The sequence below is a fragment of the Rhipicephalus microplus genome, chromosome 2 (genome assembly GCF_043290135.1).
Source record: "Rhipicephalus microplus isolate Deutch F79 chromosome 2, USDA_Rmic, whole genome shotgun sequence".
NCBI lineage: Eukaryota > Metazoa > Arthropoda > Arachnida > Ixodida > Ixodidae > Rhipicephalus > Rhipicephalus microplus.
Window position 1 is genome coordinate 130,367,175 of NC_134701.1, and position 24,554 is coordinate 130,391,728.

The 24,554-nt window shown below is 46.6% G+C and overlaps 2 protein-coding genes across 3 annotated transcripts in view; one reads left to right on the forward strand and one right to left on the reverse strand.

Moving 5' to 3' along the window:
- Window positions 1-4,770, reverse strand: part of LOC119170734 (neurotactin-like) — a 44,449-nt gene extending 39,679 nt beyond the window's left edge. The window contains exon 1 of the mRNA XM_037421983.2: window positions 4,452-4,770. The gene's annotated coding sequence lies outside the window, so the exon portion shown is untranslated. The remainder of the gene's footprint in view (window positions 1-4,451) is intronic.
- Window positions 4,771-5,379: 609 nt separating this feature from the next.
- LOC119170733 (uncharacterized) overlaps window positions 5,380-24,554 on the forward strand; it is a 153,641-nt gene continuing 134,466 nt past the window's right edge. For both annotated transcript variants that reach the window (XM_037421981.2, XM_037421982.2), the window contains exons 1-4: window positions 5,380-5,517; window positions 9,413-9,537; window positions 12,595-12,842; window positions 23,170-23,410. In XM_037421981.2, coding sequence (XP_037277878.2) covers window positions 9,417-9,537; window positions 12,595-12,842; window positions 23,170-23,410 — 610 coding nt within the window. In that variant the 5' untranslated portion in view covers window positions 5,380-5,517; window positions 9,413-9,416. The remainder of the gene's footprint in view (window positions 5,518-9,412; window positions 9,538-12,594; window positions 12,843-23,169; window positions 23,411-24,554) is intronic.

Sequence of the window (24,554 nt, forward strand, 5' to 3'; positions counted from 1 at the left end):
GCGGACTGCCTGACGCAACAACGCTCGCGGCCGCTGTCGGAGGATGAGGGCGTGTCCGGCGGTCATTTCTTTTGGACGCCTTTGCTGGCATCTTACGCTACGTAAAGCACACACAGCGCTGAAACGTGCGGTTATGTTTCCGTGACCATAACCCTGCACTAGACCATAACCCTAGTGTTGGAACAGAAAAAAAAAAAAAGCGGTGTTAGAGCAGACATGATTGGGTTTTGGTGTCACTACTTGTAAAATTCCAATCAGCCAATGCACAGTGAAATGGACGGATCCTGGAGCGATGTCACTGATGAGGAGACACGCAAGTTCGTCTGGCTTATGGTGTACTCGCGAATCCTTAAAGTCCGGCGTCCATTCTTCCAGGCCTTCTATATTCAGTAGTGCCACGGAAAAGGTTCCAGGCGTTGCTTTCTTGAGCGTCTCTGATTCCACGAAGACACTGCCATGGTTTGGCAAAGCAAGTTTCACCACGTGTCTTCTCTACGATGCATCCGCTTCTTCGTTGTGGCTCGAATTATATTCGACTCGTTATTCCGAGGTCATTTTTTCCCCTCGAGCAGCCGATCCTATTCGGCCCAACTCGGAACTTTTCGTACACGAACATCCCACGACACATCTGCTTCCCAGCGGTAAATAACCCCCTAAGAGGAGTAATAGTTTGCTCTCAAAACTAAGAGTGTGTTTGTCATTCCCACAAAAATAACCATTATCTCGCAGGCTCTTCTTCACGTTACCGCGCGCGGCATAAGCGTGACATGGCATTAATGATATGGAGGTGAAAATTTCTCCAGCATCTCCTTCCACGGTGTCCGTTGTCACGGATATAATCGAAACATATGTGAGACACACACACAAAATTTACCAATAGGCTAATATCAAATATAAGACACCCACAAGGACAAACCCTTTATAATAGTTGGTGGTGCCTTCAACGTACACATTATGGCCCTTAGCACCTAGCTTGGTCGTCGACTCTTCACTCAATCATGAACGTCGGCAGGATTTTGTCTTGGGGGGGGGGGGGGGGGGGGTTGCAAACCGGTGCTGAATCTCGGCTCAGTAAGGAGTGAAGCGCTAATTTTGCAGCTTGAGGGTGCCCCTTTTGCACCCCCCCCCCCCCCCCCCCCTGCACGCCGACGCCCATGCACTACTCAATGTACATACATACATTAAATGGGGCAACACTCGGGTAACGTACGGTATAGTCGAATCATATGTGAGATAGAAAAAAAAGGTTAACATCGCAATAATTTCAATCATATACTTGTGACGGAACAATACGAAATACCTATACAACGGTTTTGAATGCCACCATATTGGACCTTTTGTGTTTTGCACCCTTAACAACTATCAGTGTTACACTATAGACGCATATGTACTAAAACGGTGGGGCTGATGCATACGATGTTTTATGGCCTTGATAATTCACGTTGCAATATACAGAAACAGGAAAACGTCGGCTTGACAGCGCAAGATGGCGGCACCCCGATGCCTTACAGAAAATAGTCTACACTGGTCGGCGATTCACCGCAGGGGCGTAGCCAGCATTTTTATTTTTTGGGGGGGGGGGGGGGTGCTTGATGTCCGAGCGGGCACCCCTTAAAATGATCATTTTTTTCTCTGTATGCCATGGCGAAAAAAAAAAAACAATTCGGGAGGCGGGCTTCAACGCACACTTTTGCCCCCTAGGTCCTAGCTTCGCCCACTCGATACATTTCGTGGAGATGCGTGGATTTTTTTTTTCTTTTTGAAGAAAGAAATCTTAAGGAAGCCGAATGAGGATTACTTTTGTTGGAAAAAGGGTGCCTCGAAAAAGGCGCAGGCTGTTATTTTGGAATGCATGAGCACGGTCTCGGCGCCTCGTTCTTTGAAGAAAAAAAAAAAAAAAAACAGGAGAATTTGCGTTACTTGCACGCTTTAAACTTTCCCAGTGAACGACGAATTGGCTCGGGAGAGAACGATGGGAGATTAGTTCTTTTCGGAGATGATTCGTTGAAACAGAGCAAACAGCAGGGACTACACATAGCGAGGGAATAATCATGGAGGCGACGCCTGTGCCAAGTGATTTCATTCGAGGCTGTCTTCTATGCACTCAAAAGAGAGAGAAAAATAACTCTTATTAGTGGATAAAGTGAATGCCGCAGAAATTTCGACTTCAAGGGGGCGCACAGTTTGAGTGTAAGCGCGACGTCACAGATTTCGAACTGTCTGTTCGATCGTTTCAACATAAACAGCAGGCAAAACACGAACTAACGAACAACTACAAAAGGTTTCTTTTTCAAGGTTTCGCAGCGATTTCCAAGTGAACGGTACATATCTCCTAGCTGGACATCGGCGATTAATTAAACAGCTACGGCACGCACACACGCGTCTTCCCACCTTTTCGGCACAAGTGAAATGCTGTTTGCCGCATTCCTAGTCCCGTGCACGCACTCTGAAGCAAACTGAAACAAAAATCGCGCTAACTAAATCCAGCTGCCGTGCGCGCACCATCCCCGTGCTCGCGGGAGAAGCAAGTCGTGCTCGTTAGCGCGTGCACTTGTCTGCAAAGAGCTCTTCGCACCTGGCTCGGCTTCCCTTTTCAGCTTTCTTTTTGCCCGAAAACTGCGCACAGAGAGCCGCGGCACATTCCTTGCCGAGCGAGGGATGTGGAAGAAGAAGGCGCGGAAATTTCCTTCCCTCGCTGAACTTCTTTCCGATTCTTCTATATTTCTTTCCGTCCCAACGCATCGTCAGCCCGCTCTCGTATCAGGTCCCTCTCAACCGCCGCCCCTCACACCGCGACCGAATCGCGCCCGCGGGGGGCGATGCGGGCGGACAAATAACACGGAGCTTGTAGCCGTGGCTACGCTGTTTATGGAAGAGCCTTTTCTTTCTCCCCACAGCGAAGCCACGTTTCTTTCTCTTTTTTTTTTTCTCCGATTATTTAGCTCAGAGCACGGACAGTGATAGTCCGCAGATATTGGGCATGCTCACGGAGAATAAAAAAAAAAAAAAGCGCACGTACGATCGAGATTCCTAGCGGGACGATAGTTATAGCGCGAGAACAAAACGACGACACAGAGACAAGAAGGACACGGGCGCCTGTGTCGTCGTTTTGTTCTCGCGCTACAACTATCGTCATGCCATATCAACTAGCCCAAGCTGCCACACTCCTAGCGGGAGCCGGGTCAAAAAGTCTCGTTCCTTCAACTTCTTCCAAGCTTCCTATGAACGAGTAACACTTGTAAAGTCGCACATCCGCACGTTTCGATCGCAGTCGATTCGAAGCTTGAAGATAACGCGATCATTTCAACACCCCCCTCCCCTCAATTTTCATTTTACAGCATGCGCGAGCTCACGGCATGACCTCGCCAAGCATGGGCCAACTCCTCCGTCGATCGCGTGAACAGCAATTACAAAGAAAAACTTCAAGTTCACTGCTACGTTAACAAATGTTCCTCGTCCACGCATAGGGCGAGATATGCGACGGAGACCGACGTACACATCTAAGACTGCTAAAAATAACCCGCTCCAGTCTGGCACGTGACGCCTGAAATTGCGGGACAAACAAACTTTCGCCAATGTTCACATCCTAATTCAAAGTACATGGGTGAATTTTCCTGCCAGTTATAATAACAGTCAGTGCTTTAAACAAGGACGAAACGCACTGCGGATTATAACACCCCCATAGAGAAAAGAAATAAAGATCGGTTAGTCCGCTGACAAGTCGTGAAGGTTCACTGACACGCCAGCTAACGGTTCTTTTCCCGACGACCCGTTATATATATATATGCCTTGGTTCGTCTTGCAAGAAAACGTGCCCGCGCCGTCGATTACAGTTTCATTTCAAACACAGTAAGGCCGACATTGGGGATGGGCATCACTCGCTAGAATGACCGGTAACACCCAAAAACGCGCTTGTAGCATCGCCCTTTGTCACTGCATACATTTGCGACTACGCACGTTGGGGTTACCGGCACTGCTTTTGCGAGTATCATGCAGTGACTGCGAGTGAATTTCCACAGACGAACTGCGCATCACAACAGCGTGCAACGAGAATGCAGCAAGCAATCAAACAAAAGTTATGGACCCCGAATGCGACAACAGTGCCTTCGCGGTAGCAAAAGCGGCCGGCAAGCCTAAAATGGCCTCTTCCGAGACAATTTTTGGGCTCCCGCAGGCCAGTCATTTTGCCTCAACACGCAGTCACGTCGTCTCCGTAGAAGTTTTTTCACGCGCGACGAAGGAACTCCGCGCAGTCTCAGTGTACTCGGAGCTGAGTTCGATCCGATATAAGACGATCACTGAAGACGACAACCGATCCCAAGCTGAGGAGAAAAGAGACGCCGAGAACTGCAAGATGCGCCGGCCCGCTTCAACAAAAGCGCTTTCACCGCTGCCTTGTCATCCGCACTGCAGCGGTAAGAAACAAATCTTGATCGAAGATGAAAGCTTACCTGGCCTAAGGCGTAGGATGGCGTTGCCAGTTGAGGTGATCGGGCAAACCAGCAAACACCCGCGGGTGGACTATCAACGAAAAATTGTTCACTCTTGCACTGATCAACTCCCGCAGAAAAGCGAAACGTCGTCGTAGCGCAGGGATGCGGCGTCTTTCCTCCACCGACTCCAAACAACTCGCGTTTAAAAGGACAAACACGTCCCAAAGGCGGCGGCGGCTCCTCAAGCAGTCCTGCGAGCGGGCGTCGGGATTTTTCAAACGGAGTCCGTCCTACCGGGTTTCCGTAACGTCATTTTTGCGTCGGGGGGTCTTCTCCCAAATATTCGAAACGTCGCGCACATCCTTCGCATCCCCTCGCCCAATCCGGCTTTCTTCGCGTCGCCTCCTTTCTCTCTTCTCGCACACTTTCTCCTATCGGCTTCATGCTTTCATTCTATCACTCGCTCACTTTCTTCCGTGCTTCTCCTTTCCTATACCATTGCTCCTCTCCATTTCATTGCTTTTTGATGCATTCGTTACAGTTGCTTTCTCACTTTCTTTGTGCTTAGACGGCGCTACTGTACTAATAAATTTATATTTTGTCAATGTGTGGTAGCATTGCCAAAGCGCTCCATAGTGCAGGTAACGTGCACTGTAGTAAGTGGTGTTTACCACTTATAGTGTCAATAACATAACTGTCACTCTAAAAATTGAAATTTGACAGTGTAGACTTGCGGTATACTACCCTTTCACCATGCCTTTCACTGACTGACGAGCTAGTTTGACACAATTACATTAACGTATCCTAGTAAAGAAGCTATATTACCATACTAAATAAGAAATGATACAAACTCACTCAATTCACAAGCGGCTCTTTTTGAAAAGATTGTTATCATCATTACCACTTTTGAACACGTGACAACGCGCAACGCGGCTCTTTTCTAACATGGCGGCATAGCTAGTGTCTGTGGCTAATGTGGTGCTCCCGAGTGCGATTTTTCCGACGCGCCAATGATGCGTAAGCTAACGCGAGCTTCGTTGGAAACGCCCATCTTGCAGCCGCTGGGTAGACTGAGCAACTAAAGGTAAGGCACGAACGTCAGACGTCACGCCTCTAACTCGAGAAAGTTGACGAGGCGCGCTCGGTTTTCGTTAGCGTACAGCGCATGCGGTCTTGCCAGGCGCGTTCACCGCCGCACCACGAAGCGTTCCACTCACGTCTCGCTGACTGAAGCAGGCTGTAAGTGTACATGATTGCCACTCGATATCATTTGGTTTACTTGCAGCGTCGGTCAGGGTTCGTGTGTCCAGTGGCTCACGATTTCGAGCGTGTTTTCCTCCTTCGCGCGTAGGTCAGGGCCGGTGATACCGGCTTTCATAGCGTCGCATTCTTGTCGTCTCATGAAGCGTATTAAGGCACTATCGAGTAATGCCAAGCTGCTCTGTTTGTTTTAGCTGTGTGTGCGAGCTTTAGATACCGTCGGTGAATGTTGAACTTGCGACCGCCTCACTTGGGCGCGAGTTTTGAATTCTGGCGCGCCTCCGCAGTCTGACGTAGTACGCCTTGCTCGCGTATCGGAACAGTTCGTCGATTTCGCGTCGGAGTTGTAGTTTGCCGCAGTTATCTCAAACGGCTGTGAATACTGTCAAAATGTAGCTGCCAGGTTGTGTGTCGGCAGAATTTGCGATGCTTGGCCTCTTGCAAACCTCTCGCAGGAGCCTAGTTTTTGGTAAGCAAGCGGCAAGGCTAGATCATGGTTGGGGTCGAGCATCCACGGGTACAGATGCTTGAAAATATGAAAATAAAAAAAAGTCAGAAACCAAATTCGCTGTATCATGAGCGACGTGATCTAAACATAAACCTGCGTGCGAATAGTATCGTTGTTGTAATTCAGCGGCATTTTTGTCGGTGTGCCATTTTTCAGTGGGTTTCGGGCTGCCCCACCAGCCTTAATTATCCGCTTCAGTATGCTCTATAAGTGTGTACCGCTTGAATTAACTTTGCATAAACAAGCGTTCGGATGTCTAGTTCGTCAATGACAGATTTATGGTGTACCAGGGGCGAGTAAAAGGACGACGCCCGATGAGTGTTTTCATCCAGCGCTGATGGCAAGCGTGATTGGTTTCGCTTGGTTAGCTTAAGAAAGAGTTGTCCTTGTGGGCTGCATATGTTTTTAGAAATTTATCTCGGCAGTTATTTCTTTCGTTTCGGGCAGACAGCATTTGGCACTATGAAAATTTCGTCCGAACTTGCTACTAGTGGCATAACATACATGCTTTCAAAATGGGAAAAAAATGTGTCTGATAAAGGAGTACTAACACCACTTTTTCAAGCAGAATTTACTCTACCGTACTAGCTAGAGGAAATTCAGGAAAATGCAGACATTTTGTTTTGACATTAAAGTCGGTTTTCTAAAGGAACACCTGCTTACGTCTACACTAGTGTGACGTCAGGTTACAGTGTCAACAATGTTGACTTTACACATTAGAATGGCTTGGTAATATTAAGTTATGTGCCAAAATGTACAAAAAAAAAAGCCACCTGTGTTCAACTAATGTTGCCACGGAGTTGAGTGGCAGTGAAAACACTGCCATGAAGCTCGTATTGTGTCATGATTTCAGTGTACAGTAGGAACTGAAACTGTAGCTTTCAAAAAGCATGCTTTAATTTTTCTGTGTGCACTCACGCTTGACAGCATATTTTGTAGGCTCTTGAAGGCCTGACCGTGACACACACACACACACGTTTTGTGAATATCTAACATGTACGCTGTTGTTCTTTATGAAAGGGAACACACCAGCACAGGGCCTGGGCTCTGCGGCAGCGTTGTCCGTTGCGAGATTCGAGCACGAGAGTAACCTAGCAACACTTGTCTAACGGCCATGACTTTTTAGTTTGCTAATAAATGATGCCAAAAGCGTATACAGCGCTGTAAGCAGCAGCGGCTAAGCATGGGCCATGCGCTCGCATGTTCCTTTTCATAAGGGACGACTGTGTACACTCAATCGCAAGAGTTCTCAGGCCACGAGAACGTGTGCCCAACTGCCCGTCAGTGCCACCAATCGTCAACTGCAACACTTTGCCAGAAATGGATCTTCTCATTACTTACTGGCATGCCAATGATGCAGTGCATTCTTAGTTCCCTGTTTTTCGTACAATGCTCTCATGTGCAGTACGGCTGTCATGCTTCTGTGTATATATCGCTGGGTGCCTGCAGCAATGTAGCATTACATTTCTACCCTATTCACAATGCCTTTGGCCTCGTGGGTATTGCAAAATAAATGAAACCTTCATTAGTTACGAGTGACAAAAAATGCCGCCATATCCACGTGAAGTGAATGATGATGAGTGGGCGAAGCTCCGGAGGTAAACCTGGTAAACCATGAATCCTCCGTACATTTTGCCCACTCGATTTTATTGCAACGCTCCCCCTAGCGTACGTCGCCGCACTATATCAAACGATGACACGCGCCATATGTGGCATCATTCCTATTTTATAACACCTCGCATCTTTCATAATCAACTACACGTACCGCCGTCTAGTTTATAACATCTTGCATCTTTTGAACGGACGGACGGACGGACGGACGGACGGACGGACGTATGGCTGTACCCTTTAGATCGGGCGGTGGCTAGCGTAATACTTAGAACTGAACGAGAGGTGGCTACATACAGGGGATGCACAGCCCACGCCTTAAGGAGCTTCGCTCCTAAAAAAATGTTAGTGTCTAGTGAGAGTGTCGGAGAATGAGCTACTGGAAAAACACAACTAAGAGAAATGGGCAGGTTTTAAAATGTGCATTGTTCTTGTTAAGCAGTGTGGTAGTGGGTTCAAAATAATCCAACTGCTTCTTATAGCTTTTTCACATAAATGTTGTATGTTGTGTAGGCACAACTTTTCATGCACGTTTAGGCAGCTCTTCTGTAGCTGTCACAACGAGTTGTATTTTAGTTGAAAGTGTTTGAAAATCGCAATTTAAAATGTCTGTACGATTCACAGAGGCTCAAAGTACTATCACCTGCTATCTTTTTTTAAGTTCTGTCCAAACCAGCTGTTTCATGAAACCTATCTCTATTCTTTGTTTTTTTACAGTGAAAGCTGTTATGAGATCACAACTCGGGTCATGCGTAGTTGTCCGCCGCTGCTGCCAGTGTCAGTAACCACATCGCGCGAAATTAAAAAAAAAAAAAAAAAAGCCTAGCACCTATGACAGAGTGGGGCTTCAACCTAGGCCCTCTGAGGGCCAGCCCAGTATTCTACCATTGAGCTACACCCGTGCTTATGACTTGTTGTCAAACTTGCCTTAGGCAGGATTGATGTCGAGAAAGAAATCGTGTGAATGCGACTTATGAAGCATTTTGAAACAGCGAAACAACAACCAGTTGTTGCATAATGCAAATAGCGTAACGAGTGGGCCGTCCAATCCTCCTACCCATCGCAAAAGCTTGTTCTTGTTCCCCTATTAACTGTGGTGCATACCCACTTTAGCCATAATTCCTCGTCATCGTCAGCCACTGCATGAATAATTGACGCAAAATTCTTTGCAAGTGTTTAGCAGGTACTACGCTTTTCAGAAGAATGACAAAAAGTTGCATAGCGAATACCTGCCTACTACCCAAATAAATTGTTTAATAATTATCTAGTGGATATCAAGCAAGTGTGCTTGCAGTAGTTACCCAATGAATGTTTAGAAAAGGCCCTGAAAGACTGCTCTTCTAGCTTTCGCTGTGACTGTGCTGCGCCTTTCGTGCAGGCCTGGCATTTTTTTTTTTTATGTTGCTTTCAAGTATTTCTAGGCTTTGTTGAGCTCGTCTCAGACGAATGAAATGTCCTCAGGGCAAAAAGAAAGGTATTTGTGCTTCACACGGATCATCGTCTTGTATGTTTGGGAAGAGATTGAATCTTTTTGGTGTGTGACCTGAAGTGTTTTCTGGCGTGCTACTGCATTTGCATTACCGTGACTGTTCCTTGTTTGCAGCAACATGCCACTGTCGGTGGTGCCAGCCGTAGAAGTGTCTGGCCTGGTGCCCTTTTATCCAGAGCTCGTTAACAGTGCAGCACAGGGGAACTTGGAGAACACTGTCAGAGGACACATCAAGCAATGTAAGATCAGCAGCGTTTATTTTCCAAGCACTACCTGAACGCCTGTGAAATAAGAATGGTTATGGGATTCTGTAGCAGTCTTTAATGGGGGTAATCGTGTACCAGTGTGTGGTCAAGTGTTTTTCATTTTAGGTGAGGCAGCGTTTCTGTCTTATCATCAATCGCCACCTGTCTCATATACCCGAAAAGCGTGTTAAATGTTGAATGCTGGTCTTCGCATCCTCACCAGCAAAGGCAGGCCTATTCATGGGTTTCCACTACTGTTATCCCAAGGCTCAACCATTAAGGTGAAAAAAATCTTGATCTTACACTAAAACTATGTTTGATTGATGATGTAAAATTTTGAAGTGCATTTACAATCTCAACAGTGCAATGAAAGGTCGGACAGTATTCTCCACTTGACAAAGCAGCGTGTCTGGTTTACATAAAAGCAACTGTAACTACAATTTCATGCATGCTATGCTTATTTACAGGTCTGAAATGCCTTCTTTTTGCTAAAAAAAGAGGTCCCACTTATGTTCGAGCTCCTCTCCCCTTTCCCCTTGTGCTTATTACATGGACTCATATGTGCATACGTGTTTATGACATTGGAGTTACGTATGGAAGCATGTATTGTTGGGGACCATGCAAGCAGTGTGGCTTCCCTATCATGACTCCAAGGCCTTCAACAATTTTTTTTAACAGGTTCAGAAAATGCTGCCGATCGGCAGCTGAGGCTCTTATGAACATAGGAGCCAAGCATTATAGTGTAAAATCCTGTGCCAAAGAAGCCATTGAATTTCACAGTCAACATTTTAATGACAGCCAAAAATAACTCTCTCTTTTCTGAGCAGTTAGTCCTATCATTGGATTCAACAACGTAAATGGTGACAACACAGCCACTGGCTTCGATGATCAATCATTATTGATCATCAGTGATCACAAATACAAGCTAAATAACGCCACATTATTCATTTAAAGTTCAGTAAATATACAAAGATGCTCATCTTTCTTCAAAAAACACAGAAAAAAATGTTTTCTATTACATAAAATGCCAACTTCCAGTTTCGGTCAAAGGTTGTCTGCTTAAAGGGATGGTGCCACCATTTTTGTGGCTTGCACGTTCTTTGCTGCAGGCATTTCTTATGGCTCCAGGAAGCATGATACATGCACCAAGATTCGGTTATTTTGGCAAAAGAAACTAATATCGCCTTTTTTATGTGAACCATTTCTGGGTGCGGAATTGGGCTGTGACGTTGCAGTGTAGCTTGGCCACGTGGCCACACAAGGCTGTGACGCACGTCTGGCGAATTATAGTCTGTTCTCGCTGGATTTCTTGCATGCACGTGCTGCACAAACACCTGCAAAACAAGCGTGTAGCAGCTGTGATGCTTTGTCGGTAGGTATATAGGTGGTGGTCTCTTGAGGTCACTCCCGTCACTACAATAACTGTGCGCACGGGAAGGGGGTAAGGTGGCAGTCACTCTCATAGTCACCTATGAGGGGGTGCTGTACAAACACAACTCCACACATAGACATAATGGGAAGGGGCGCCGCGACTTACAGAAGGGGTGCAAAGTCAGACCCATGCATTGACATAATAGCGAGAGGGTGCGGGGCGCTTTCTTCCCTCTGGAGGGGAAACCCGTGCATGCTTATGCCCACTAAAGATCTGGTGTGACGTCACCGTACTTTCGTTGGCCTTCCTATAGAGCTACTGCAGCTCTCAACACGCTTCGGTCAGTAGAATGAGCATTTAGGTACACTTGGGAGGTGAATTAAAGTATATTCTAAATGTTTGCTGTATTCGACTTTGTGTGCACTGTCTTAGCATACAGAGGAAACTCACAAGAGGCTTGTTTTAGCCTCGAAATTCAATGGCATCACCCCTTTATTGTTTGGTTTTCTACTGCGGTTGTACTAGGCTAAGCCAGAGGAGCCAATGCCGTACTGCACTTCTTCACAATAGCACTTAGCGAGGTGCATGACCGTATTCAAAACTGTGGTTACATTGCCAGCAAATGCTTGCTTTCTCAAACATTCCATGCTTGTTGCTGGTCTTGGCAGATATCACCTGGTGGTCAGTCTATTTAACCCACTTTAGAATGCACTATCTTGATTCAGCAATGATTTGTCTGGTCAAGGTGATGCGGGACAATGCCACTGTTTTCCAGTTACCCCTGGAGATAAGCCTGACTTTAGCACGACAGTATGGCTAAAATCTGGCCGTTTAGCGGGCTGTTACTTGATCGCTGTCCTTTCATGTCACTGGTGCTTAAAGGACCAGTAAACAAGTCGCAACATTTTTACACCTTTTTAACAACTACTTGGCTGGGGCCCAATATTTACATAGCACCAACTTCATCAGTTGGTCCTTTGCACTACGAAACAGTGCCTTGGCCCTGTGGTGATGCAGTTTTGGTTGTTGTAGTCTGCATTTTCATTTTCCTATGCTGCTCTCCGCCACTTCTATAAACCAAAGATTACAGAGACAAGTGGTGTTGCCTAAATGAAAGCCTTGGAGATTTAAGGAGTGTCTTGTGAGTTTACCGCTAGGTGAAGAGTGCGCATGCTGTGACATACTTGTTAGCTTTGCCGGATTCGCATACCTTTCATTGCACTTCTCCACCGCATCGCATAGTTACTGTATGCGACTTCGTTTCACCTAAAGGTGAGAACTCTAGCGTTGCTCTGAGTAACATGTTGAGGAGCCTTGCTCTCGGTTGTTAGCTCTGTGCTGATAGTGTAATCGCTGATGTCTTATGTTGCCAAAGGAGGCGTAGGCACAACGAAATGACTATGGCTACCCCTCTTTGCTGCCGAGAAAAGTGGGAAGGCCTAACGGCTAACCAAAACCGGCCGAAGCGAGCTTTGCTGAACTCCACAGCTTCCTTATTATAGAACTTATTTCCTAAATTCTTGTGTAAATGCGCAGTTGCTTTTCTATCACATATTTTAGACTGTATGGTTGTTTTCAGTCTATTTTAGCTTGCTCTTTCACTTGCATCGCTACAAGACTTGTGCATTGTGTGGGATTTATTTAATTGCATTGGTGCTCGTTTCTGTGTGCTTATGCAGGTGGCAAAGAGGCAATGCTAAGTTGTGGCTCGCTGCTGCGTGGCTACGACATTCAGACGGGCCAACCCTACATGGAACTCCAAGTGGGGCGGCAGGAGCGGCCACTCGTCGGGCCGTTTGTGGAGCTGGTGCGAGGCCGTTCCACCTACCTGGTGGTCGCCTTGAGTGGTGGTTCAGGGGGACCGCTACTGTGCGTGTGTCAGCCGGTCAGCGGGCGTGTAGTGCGTGCCATTCATCTGGCTGCACCGGTGAGTAACTGCCTAATGATTTGGCACGCTGAAACTGTGCGAGGAGCTGCTGTGCCTGCTAATCGCAAACAGCTTGCATGGCCACCTAGGGGGTGCAGCATGCCGTTTTCAGTGGCACGTGCTGTATTTTCACTCTTCCGAATTGTCCGCGTGTGTCAAGTTCTAACGAGTTCCTAGGTTGGATCTGATGACATAGGTGTGATAGAATGTGTCACTTACTTCTGCAATGCTCATGAAGTAGTCCTGTAATACTAATCTAGTAAGCTTAATTTGCCACTTTATTTAAGTGCATGGGATGCAGTCGTGTTGGTGCTATGTTGACTGCGGTCCTTTGTTTTTCCATTTTATGTTCCAAGCAGTTTTGCAGAGAATATGAAACAACGCCTTCCGATTTTTCTTTTCAGTGATTTTTTTACTATTACACTGCAAAGCCTTGCTTGTATTTTGGAATGTTCAGTCGAACCCACCAATAATAATGCTAAAAATGCCCCAAAAATGCCATTGTTGTGTAGTAAACTTCTGCTAAGATGAACTCTGTTAAAACGAATTCTTGCTTCCCGACTGCGGTGGCTGCATTTCCGATGGAGGTGAAAATGCTGTTGGCCCATGTGCTCAGGTTTAGGTGCACGTTAAAGAACTCGAGGTGGTCAAAATTTCGGGGGCCATCCACTATGGCATCTCTCATAATCTTATGGTGGTTTTGGGATGTTAAACCCCACATATCAGTCAATCAATCAATTAAGCAACAGATTTTTGCTTAAGACGAACAACACAGGTGTGTTTGGTTTCTCATAGGCTCAATTAAAGAAAAAAGTCTGCTTAAGACGAATCACGTAATAGGCCTCTACTGTTAGGACGAACTTTCGCAGCGACTAACAATGATGGAGATTCAGCGCAACGATGCAGGCATTTAGGTAAACAAAAGAAAACGAAAAAGGGGGGGGGGGTGTCCTGGCGCAAACACTCAAAGCAAGTCAAAAGTTAAATCAGTCGAATCTCGTTAATTTGAACACACTTAATTCGAACTCACAATGAGGTCCCGTCAAAGCTATGTGTATTTCAATGGGCGAAAACGCCCAGTAATTCGAACGCGCAAGCACTTTTGACGGTTAATTCGAACATACCGCGCTCCGAAAATGCTCTCAGCAACCCGCCCAATCCTGCGGCGGCACCTCCGACACCTCAACGCTGAGCGCAAAGGAAAGAAAAGGCTGCGGTGGAATGTTTGCTCTCTCTTAAATGCCGATTTGCGACGCGCCTGTGCACGCTTCTCCCTTTTCCACCCCTGCCACGTAAAGACTCTTCTCCTTCCAACACCACGCGCAAAAAGAGAGAGAGAGAAAAAAAGCTGTCGCATAGTGCGGTTCTCTCTCATGCACCGGTGACACGCTTCCCCTTTCCCATCCCAGACCCAGCCAGTTAATCCTTCTCCTTTTAAGGAGGCGCGCTAAGAGAGCAAAAAAAAAAAAAAAAAAAAAAGGCCCGTATCTGCATGTAATCTGCAAATGTCGGTCGAAAGACTGTAGTCTTGCGGGTGGAGAGAGTGAACAAAACATTTATTTCATGTTCTGCGCAAGAAAATCGGTGAATGGCATTCCGGAGGCGCTGCGTTAGAGTGCCTTGAGGGTGCAGCGCAGGCGAACGAGCGCATCGTCACGTCACACGTGAGACATGAGCGCCATCTGGCAGTTTCTTTTAGAAAACAAAGCGCGTGGCCGTGCGCGCCCGTCTCAGAGGTTATAAGCTGTAGAACGCGAGGCGACGGGTAGGCACCACCATCATCTCGTCTTAGCAAAGCGTTGGAAACGCTCCCCGTTCCGTGCAAGCGTTGCATGGTAAGCGCAGCTTGATAAGCGCTACGGTCCTTAAAATGACTTATGTATGCATTTTCTAGTAAGAGATGCATATGCAAAATATATGCGTGTTGTTATGGTGCCCCAGACATGCGCAATAATTACTTTTTAATTAACAATTGCACAAGCATGAACGCTCAACCTTGAGCAACATTGATGGTCGCTGCGGATGGGGTCGGCCGTTTCAAGTACCCGATGCCGGTAAGAGTGGACAGACAAATGTACAGACAGAGAGACAGACAGACCAAAATTTTTGTGTCGAAGGTCTCCAAGAAAGACTATCGTCTTTAAAAAGAAAAAGCTGCCGTGGAGTGTTGGTTTATCTGAAATGCCGATCTGCTTCTCTCTGCATGGAGACACTCCCTCTTTCTTGTCACGTGCTGGCAATGCTGCGGCTTTAGCGCAAAGGGTAGTAGCGGCGATGCAGTCGTCGTTGTCGTCTTCGAGTGTCGGCGCTGAACATTGCCGCGCTCAACTTCTCTTGCCAGGAGAATGCTGAAGCCGAAGTAGACACGCTTTGCAAGCTGCGTGCGAAATAGATTGACTAGCTGCAAGGCAAACGTGTGCAGACGTGCATCACCGATTTACTTCAATTAATGATGGATGTACTGGGATTTGTGAATAAATGTAAGTCTTCTAAAACTTCCCCCTTGTGTATTAGCTCAATGCACATGGGCCACTTCATGGAGAACTTCTTTTAATTCGAACAAGTTTTCGGGCCCCTTTGAGTTCGAGTCATCGAGATTCGACTGTAGGTGGATAGCAAAATCGTGGCTCACACAATGGATTGTTGGGTATGGTGTCTGTCTTCACCGACTTCCGGTTCGGGATGTGGTGATGCCGTGTGGGCATTCGTGCCAGTGCCGGCACTTTTCACGTGTGCAACCTTGCACTCGTGGTGCCCTTTTCTTACAAAATGCTGCACAATACTTTGGAGTGCTATGCAGCATGATGAACAAATGCAATCACTACGAGATAATTATATGTGACGCTACGATGACTGGGAGACGTGGCCCAGCTCAAACGCCATGTTTTATTCCATTCTCACTTCCTCTTCACCTGTCTCTACCATCAGTCACTGCTTTCCTACATCACAGGATTTCCCCTCCCCTTGGAAGAAGTCAAGTCAGACAACCAACAAAACAACAAAAACCCAGAGTGTTAAAGTGAAAAATGTCAAAATGCACCGTAGTTTCATTTCAGAAGGGAGTTCTTCAACTCACACAAACAAATCCACAGCAGAGGGAAGCAGTCCGGCCATATCTAAGGAAACTCTGGTGGACGAGGCTGGCTGTTGCGTCCTAGATGGCGTAACCACACCCTGGAGATCTGCACTGGTGATGACATGGATTGAGTTCTTGTGAGGAACAGACAAGGTTGGGAGTCTCTGTAGTACTTGAAGTTCGGGTGTCGAAGGCGACGAATTGTGTGTCGTGGCGGGAACAGACGGTGTGCTTCCAGTTTGCGTGTGCGGTGGTCGCGGCTCATGGAATAGTGCTTTGGTCTCTGCGTTGGGCAGATGGTGCCTTCTTGTCTTTTTCGTTGTTTTATGTGGTTTTGGAGCTGTAATCGTAGGCGCAGTCTTGATCTCTTGTGCTCAATGCGTTTTTGGCGCCGATACCTTATGCGTATATGCCTCATGTCTTGAGTTTGCTTTAAGAGGCCCGTTTTGCATCGTTGTCCTTGTTAGTGTATCCGTTGGAGTGTCTGGAATCCTTGGACTCGCTTTTGCTGGCTTTGCTGCTGTTGAATCGGAACGTGTTGAGGTGGAAGTGTTTCTTGAACATCATGCTGGTTTTCTTGACAACTTGGTGTAGTGTCCAGTCGGCAGCTGGTAGTCTGTGGGCTGTTGTCATTCTGTTCGGGCAGAGAATATAATGCTTCAGAGTTGATAGAAAGCTCTTCAGAGGCATCTTCTGCACTGTTCACTACGAAGGGCTCTTGTGCTTGGCAGCGTGCGATGTTCGTTGGGCTTTGCTTCGACTGTCTAGTAGGTGTGCACCAGACGGGAATGCATGAACCCGTCCGGAAGGAGCATGGCTTGACAGGGTATTTTCGGGAACCGTCAGGTTATCTACCATGATCGCGGCGTCCTTATGAGGCAACTGGTGAGCGATAGAAGCGCTTGTATTAGCTGCGTGATGGAAAACCGCGCGGTGTACTACGTACGCGAGACGAAAACTGAAGGGCATCAGGTGGGTGAGCCATGTCTCGTGTCATATGCTGGAGTGAGGACTTTGGAAATGCCGACTTTCGTGCAAAAGGGAGGCGCTCTCGATAGTTAGGTTTTTCCAGAAATATGCATGGTCTTCTGTTAGTAAACTCATGTTCCACTTGGTGTTGTGGCAGTGGTCGATTCATGCTGGGCATTCGGAAAGCTTGAAGACTGCTTGTGATATTGACAACTGAGTGCGATTGCCTGTGGATGGTTGGTTATAAGCGAGTCTTCATCATAGTCGTCATTGTATTCTAGAAATCAGATGGTAATTTTTTCTTTAATCTTTTTCCATGACTCGTCATTTTGAAATATGTGGGCGATGTAGAATTTTAAAGCCTCATCGGAGACGTAGTCGGTAAAGTTGATGACCATCTCCCGTTCCAACTAGGATGCAGCGGCGGCTGCATCCTAGTCGGCTGCATCTTTTCTCCACCTAGCCTGTAGGTGGAGAAAAGATGCAGCCGACTAGGATGCAGCTTCATCCATAATAAAAACAAAAAACAAAAGGAGTTCGTCGTTTTGTATTCCCCTCGAATCCTTTGGTTCCACAACAGGAGTACGGTAGAGAACAGATGAACACAAGAACTTGGCTAGAGGGGAAAATGCCAAAGAAGGGCGCCGAAAAGAAAACAAGTAAAAGTGAAAATGGAAAGATTGTCTGTATATTATAGTCACATGAAACGTAAACCACATATACGGCACTAGGATGAGTTAGATGCATTGCCATCGCCGTTATACAATGGCGCCTGAGCACAGGTTGTGGTCAGTTTGTGTTGTTTTGCTTAGGGCCTGTGCTCTGCTTAGAGTGAAATGCAGCAAATTGTGATGTGAAAGGCAGCAAATTGTGATGTGCCATATTTATATGAAAGTGCACGGCAAAGGAAGGTCATTTTGCACATTCAGTATAGCTGTGTCTAACCTTTTTGTGTGCCCGATGCTTGTGATCGCGAGTAGCGTAAACAGAAATCTTCAGCTGCATGTTTTTCAGTTTCCGAACTTCAAAGAAACGCTTGCAAACTTTTATAAGCAACTTGGCATATATTGGCTTTGTCAAGGTAATGGTATGCAATGGAGGCGTATTCAAAAGTCATAGCAAAACCAGTAAAACAGCCTTTCGGAAGGTAAACAGCCAGAAGAATAAATTTTTTTATTCTTTGAACAAGAATACTGCTTGTCTGTCCTTTTTTAATGAAAAGTAAATGAAAAATAGTATTGTAGTAAATATAGCATTAGGAATAAATCTTCATAATTAATTTTTGAGTATAATGAACTCATTTTTTTGTAATACAGTCGAACACGGGTATATCAAGCTCAAAGGGGATCGCCAATTAGTTCGATATATGAAAAATTCTATGTAAAAAAATACAGGCCCTGAGAGCTTACCTGAAGTGAACCATCACCTACAATAGGTGCATTCAAAAATGACAACTGATTCCGCACACATGCCATGACAGAATGATTTATTTGCGGGAAAAAAATCGCTTAACTTGGCCTGCTTCTTCATTTTTGAAATGAAGTTGAAGACACTAGTCTCAATCTTATCAAGGCTGTCTAGGTGCGACAGCCCGGTTCCCTCCATGTGGCTGATGCAGTGACAAATGACGCTGAACGCTGCCGCCACTTCAGTGGGGGAGTACGCGTGTGTAGCCAGTGCCTCGTCCGCACTAACCTCCTCGTCACATTAGTTGTCGGCCTGGGAACCCTGGGTCCCTGCAACCGCAGCTATGTCCTCGTCAGCAAGGTTCACAATGGCCTGGACATTGCAGTCTGCTTATACGTAATCGTCCACAGACATTTCGTGTGGAACTGCTGCTGGGAAGCGGGACAATTCGTGAAACGCATCATCTATGCGCTAGTCGTCGTCTTCACCGGTTTCCGCTACTCCCGCCGTCTCAAAGCCTGCCTAGTGCAAGCAGTTGCCCACTGTGTCTGTCCTTATGTCTCAACAGGCATTGAAGATCTCCGTGGGAGAAAACTTTGCAGAGATTTCCAGCCACTCCTTCGTCAACAACTGCTGGACGTCCTGGCTGCTGACAGCTTCGCTTTCTCCAGAAATGGTTTTGCCAACAATTTTGTAGCGCTGCTTAAATTGGTGAAGCCACCCGGTTTTCTCGGCGCTCTTGTTTTACCGAGCGCGGCGGCAAACCATTTGGCCTTGGCCATCAGCATTAGGCCATCCACCTGATTGTTCTTCGCGTGCACTTCCAAAAACCAGGCATAGAGTGCTTTTTCTACATTCCCATGGGCAGGAGCGTGGACATGACAGGCTCCCAACGTTCGCTGCTTCGCCGCCTTTGCCTTCAACAAGGTAATAGAGTGCTCCGTGGTTGAACATTTTTTGCCCATCTCAACACGCTGAATAGCCTTTAACTTCGTTGCAAAGTCAAGGGTCTTGTGCTTCTTGACGCTGGCCATAGCTACACCAGAAGCCGACAATTCAAGGAGTCCGCAGCGGCTTTGCACTCCACGCACGCAATAGAAAAGTGTTGCACATGCGGTGGTACGTAGGCGCCGCAACAACGAAAGAAATAAAGCGCTCGTGAGGGGATGGCCACCTGCGAGGGCAACAGCAAAAGGCACGAGCTGTGGTTGGCCTATCAAAATTCGCAAAACAGCAACAAAAATAAAGTAAAAAGCGAAAAGAGGAGGACGTCTGCTCCTTCGTTCCTGCTCTCCGAGCCGACGGGTACGCTGAGAAAGCATGAAAGAGAGAAAAAGAAACGAAAAAAAAAGCTATTCCGCAAGTTAGAGATTGTGCAATTTGAGCCCTCTCGCCCTTTCGTTTTTTGAGCGTTTCGGGTTTTAGCAGACGGGTGGTGCCGCGCGGTGGTCTCCAGGCACGCGGAGCTGCGCTGCTGTGTTGATTGCAAGGTGCGGCGAGTGCCGAAGTGCACCTTTCAGCTCACGCAGCTTATGATATATCCGAAGGGAGGTAAAAATACCATTCAATATAAACGTGCGAATTTTTATACTTTTACAAAGAAATTTCAGGGGATAACTTACGAGTTCGATATACATGAAAATTCGATATATGTGGATTCGATATATCCGTGCTCGACTGTATGTTGAGTGTATAAGTAAACTTCATTTAGCGTTTTCAAGCAGCATACCGTATTTACTCGATTCTACCGCGCCCTCGATTGTAACGCGCACCTGGTTTCCACGACAAAAAAAAAACAAAAAAACTAAGACATCGATTGCAACGCGCACCCATTTTTCTCGTTGGCCCGCTTGATCACACCACTCGGGAAAACGACTTCTTTTGAGAGCGTCTTCCGTTTAAATATGAGGTACGGGGGAAGCTTGTGCCTATCTCACCTGCAACGGAGCATTGCTGTCACTCTAGTTTTACCGTGGCCCGATGTCAGCACACGAACTTGCTTCGCCCCCTTCTCCTCGACGGTTGTGGTGCCAGGCATGTCGAAGTAAAGAGGCGTCTGATCGGCATTCCTGATTTGCCCAAGCAGGTAGCCGTTAATGTGCCGCAAGTTTATGAAGAACCGCTGAAGACTCTGAAGCTTTTCTTCATACTCCTCCGGCAACTTCCGGCATATGCCCGTTCGCCTTCGGAGGGAAAAGCCTTTCCTCTTCATAAAGTTAGTTAGCCAGCACCTGCTCGCTTTAAACTGGCTCTGCATTAGCCCCTTTTTTTAAGGCTAACTGCATAGCCTGCACTTGGAGCAGTTCTGTCGTCACGGGCTGCTGTGCCGCTCACTGCTTAATCACATACTCGCCGAGCAGCTCTTCAATTTGTGGAAACCGACCCTGCTGTGGTCGACTGAAGCTTTTGCGTGAATCTTTGCCGTCGACAATATCCTGCTTTTCTTTCCGCCAGTCCCGCAAGCACGTTTCGGGAACTCCGAACGACCGCGATGCGGCCCGATTTCTGTCCGTTTCGGCACACGCGATGACTTTTCTTTTGAAAGCAGCATTGTGGTACACTCGTCGAGTTTTTGGAGTCGGCCCTACCATGCCGTCGATGCTAATGTGCTACAAGATGACGAACTCCTCAGCACACGTACGAAGTGCCGCACATGGAAAACACATAGGCAGAAATGGCCGACACGCCATGCCGACGCACGTAGGGGGCGGCCATTTTGGAAGTGCCGATGGCAATAGAATGACCATATTCATGTTTTTTTTACTCGATTCTAACGCGCATGCGATTTATGAACTCGCTTAACCGGAAAAAAGGTGCGCGTTAGATTCAAGTAATTACGGTATTTGGGCGTACTTGGCATGTTAGCATTTGATTTTTGGGGGCAAGACGAACTCCTGATAAGATGAACAAATGATCGTGGTCTTTTTAAGTTCGTCTTAGCCCCGCCGTGGTGGTCTAGTGGCTAAAGTACTCGGCTGCTGACCCGCAGGTCGCGGGTTCAAATCCCGGCTGCGGCGGCTGCATTTCCGGTGGAGGCGGAAATGTCGTAGGCCGGTGTGCTCAGATTTGGGTGCACGTTAAAGAACCCCAGGTGGTCAAAATTTCCGGAGCCCTCCACTACGGCGTCTCTCATAATCATATGGTGGTTTTGGGACGTTAAACACCACAAATCAATTGAGTTCGTCTTAAAAGGAGTCTGTTGTAATTGATAATTATCGTAACTAGGCTGCATGAAAAAAAAAAAACTAAATGTGGGGAGGCCAGGCTGTTAAAAAAATCTATAACATGTGAAGAGATATCGAACACATCAGTAATGGGGACAATGAGCTGCAGATTTTTTGCTTACTTGAATTCGGAAGGGTTTACGGCACTGATTAAGAAGGTTCATAGAGCCGTTGTATAAGAACATAAGAAATTTTAGGTGCTGAAACTCCTTGATATCTTGTTTTTTTGACTTTTTGATCTAGTTCCATATTTGAAATGGCAGTAAGTGAAGCCACCACCTCTACTGCATTGATTGTTTGACATTGCTGGTTTGAATCTGTTTACAGCCGTGGTGGATTTCTATAGTTAGCTTTGCTGCAAAGCCAAAATGCTACGTGGTGAAGCATATTATGAATACAAAAAAAGAGGGGGGGGGGGAGCTTTTGTCATAGTGTGGGTGAATACCACCTTTGCATGGCACGGAATAGCCTATTCATGTTCAGAGAGAGAGGTTGGAAGGGGGACTGGAGAAGTGTGCTTAGCTGGTGACATGCATAGATACCTGGTGGCGGTCGTGGTGGCGGGTGGAGTTAATAACATAATTAAAAGTTCTTTGTGCCAAAACTGCAGTATTTTTATGAGGCACGCTGCAGCGTAGGATGATGCAAAAAATTTATACCACCTGGTGTTGAAATAAGTTTTCATCATCATCACCTGGTATTCTTTCACGTGCGCTGAAAATGTACAGTACGTTTTCCTCTAGTATTTTGACTCATTGAAGTGCAGCCGCTGAGGTCAGGATCGAACCCACGACTTTTGGGTCAGCAGCTGAGCACCGTAACCGTTATACCACTGCAACAGACAGTAGGCAGAGATGCTGCTGCAGCTTGAATCTCTCGTTCTCTGCTTTCTCTTCAAGGATTGTGCATTTCGTTTCATTTCAGTACGGACACCCAGCAGCCAGAATTCATCGCTATAACTCGGATGTCCCAAGCTCTCCTCACATAGCGGACTGCAGTGAAAACATTTTGTCCCAGAAGGGCCAACAGTTGAGAAATTTGAAGTGAGGGTTTGTAAAATGTTGGCTAATGTTGCCATTTCAAAGGAGCAGGCTTTTTGTATATTTCATGCATCATTTCTGAAATGGACTTTGCATCCAGATTCGAGAAGTATGTCCACTTCGACCACTATGATGGCCAAAAGTTTGCGTGTTATGAAGCATTGACTTGACTTCGATCATGTGTGAATACGCGGTGACCGCATAGTGTGACTCATGCAGAAAAATGCTTGAGACCAGTCCAGTCTCCATAGCTCACTGAAAAAGATGTTATTAATCTCAGTGGGGGATAAATAATGTGAGTACTGTTCATCAAGGTGTTTAAAATTGCAGTCCTTGTGAAGCTGCGGGCTGTTAGCAAAAGGTTTGCGGGCCGTGTGTTTGAGACCTCTTATATAACTGACAAGGCGGTGTGGGTGCATTGTTGCGAGTGGGTAATGTCGCCATAAATACAAAAGTTGACGGTGCAGCGGCTTCTCATTGATATAACCGATATATCGGTAAAACCAGTGTCATTATAAGGGGAGGGGGGGTTTTACCGTTCAGCCTACTAAATATGTACCAGTATCCTTTGCGGCAGTAGGTAATTGCAGCGCTGATCTTCACATGTGCAGGTCACCAACCTGTGCCTGGTGAGCGCCCAGAGACTGGGCGTCCTGGGTGGTGGCTGTGTGGCTCTGGCCACCGAAGACCGCTGCTTGCTGCTGCTGGACCTGTGCTTGGACAGTGCCCATCACTACTCGGATGAACTGAGGCCTGCCAGCTTGGTGCGGTTGGAGAGCGTCTTTTCTGATGATCTGCCAAACATCTCTCCGGTCCATGGGGACCCCAAGCACTGCTTTGTGCCCCTCTGCAGTGAGTATGGGGAAACCTAGTGACTAGTTCTATAAAATACTGAGCAAGTATTTCCCCGGCATCATTTTTTTATTTTTTTTCAACCTGTTCTCCGCTACGGAAACCTGCAGCAGTGGCTTCCAGGAAACCGTGTTCTGAGAGTCTATTTCTATGTGCTTTTTTGGGGGGTGCCTCGAAGGTGTGTTTTGAATTGTCACATATTGTCTGCACATTTGAAGAACGTCTCCATGCTTCATCTTTACACATGAAATTTCTTGCGAGGATTCTCTCTGGTTTCTGTGAAAACAGTATGTTATCTTGCGGCGTCTTTGAAGCACCCGAGACGTTGTAGAAATGGGAGGATGGATTTACTTAACTCTCATAAAAACACAAGCCACACAGGCCACAAACCTCACGAGCGTCTCTCCTCAACGTCGTCGTCTTTCTTCACTGTTTACAGAAGGGCACGTGCATTTCCAACAAGTGCATGCGTGCGTATATGGTAAGGCATTTCATTAGAAAGACAGATGTGCATTCTTGGATGGTCTTCCCCTGCTACCTTGGATTTTGGTGTTGGTTTCAGATTGAGCAAGGCCCCCCCTTTCACTCCAGATCTTGTGCAAGTGGGAGGGGAGCTTGCTTAAGACTTTATGATACTTCAGTAGACTCTTACTAAATGCACCCTGAAAGGATAAGGAAAATATGTTCCATTTAAGTTTTTTTTTTACTGAGAGATAAACAGGAAGGCAGAATATAAGCACGAAACCAATCATGTCAAATGCAATTCGTTCATTTTAGCAGCAGTTTCATACGAATGATTTTTGTTTTTTATATGTGCCAGGATGTGCCATATGTATTATGCTAACACGTAAGCACAAACGTCTGGTGAACACCATTGTTACATTGCTACTAGCAATGCAATAGATACGATTAAATCACAAGTCTCGTTTAGAGTATCCTCAACAAGGCATCTCCTTTTCGAAACTCCCAAGAAAGTTGTGGCTCTCTCGTTCAATCGTATGGTACCGTATTTACTCGCATAATAAATGTATCCCCAACTTGAGTCGTCAAAATTTGGATTCCCCCCTCACGTAATAAATGCTGCAGTCCCGCTAACCGGCACCTGGTGCCGTATTTTTTCGTTAATCTTGTTATCGACAGTTTG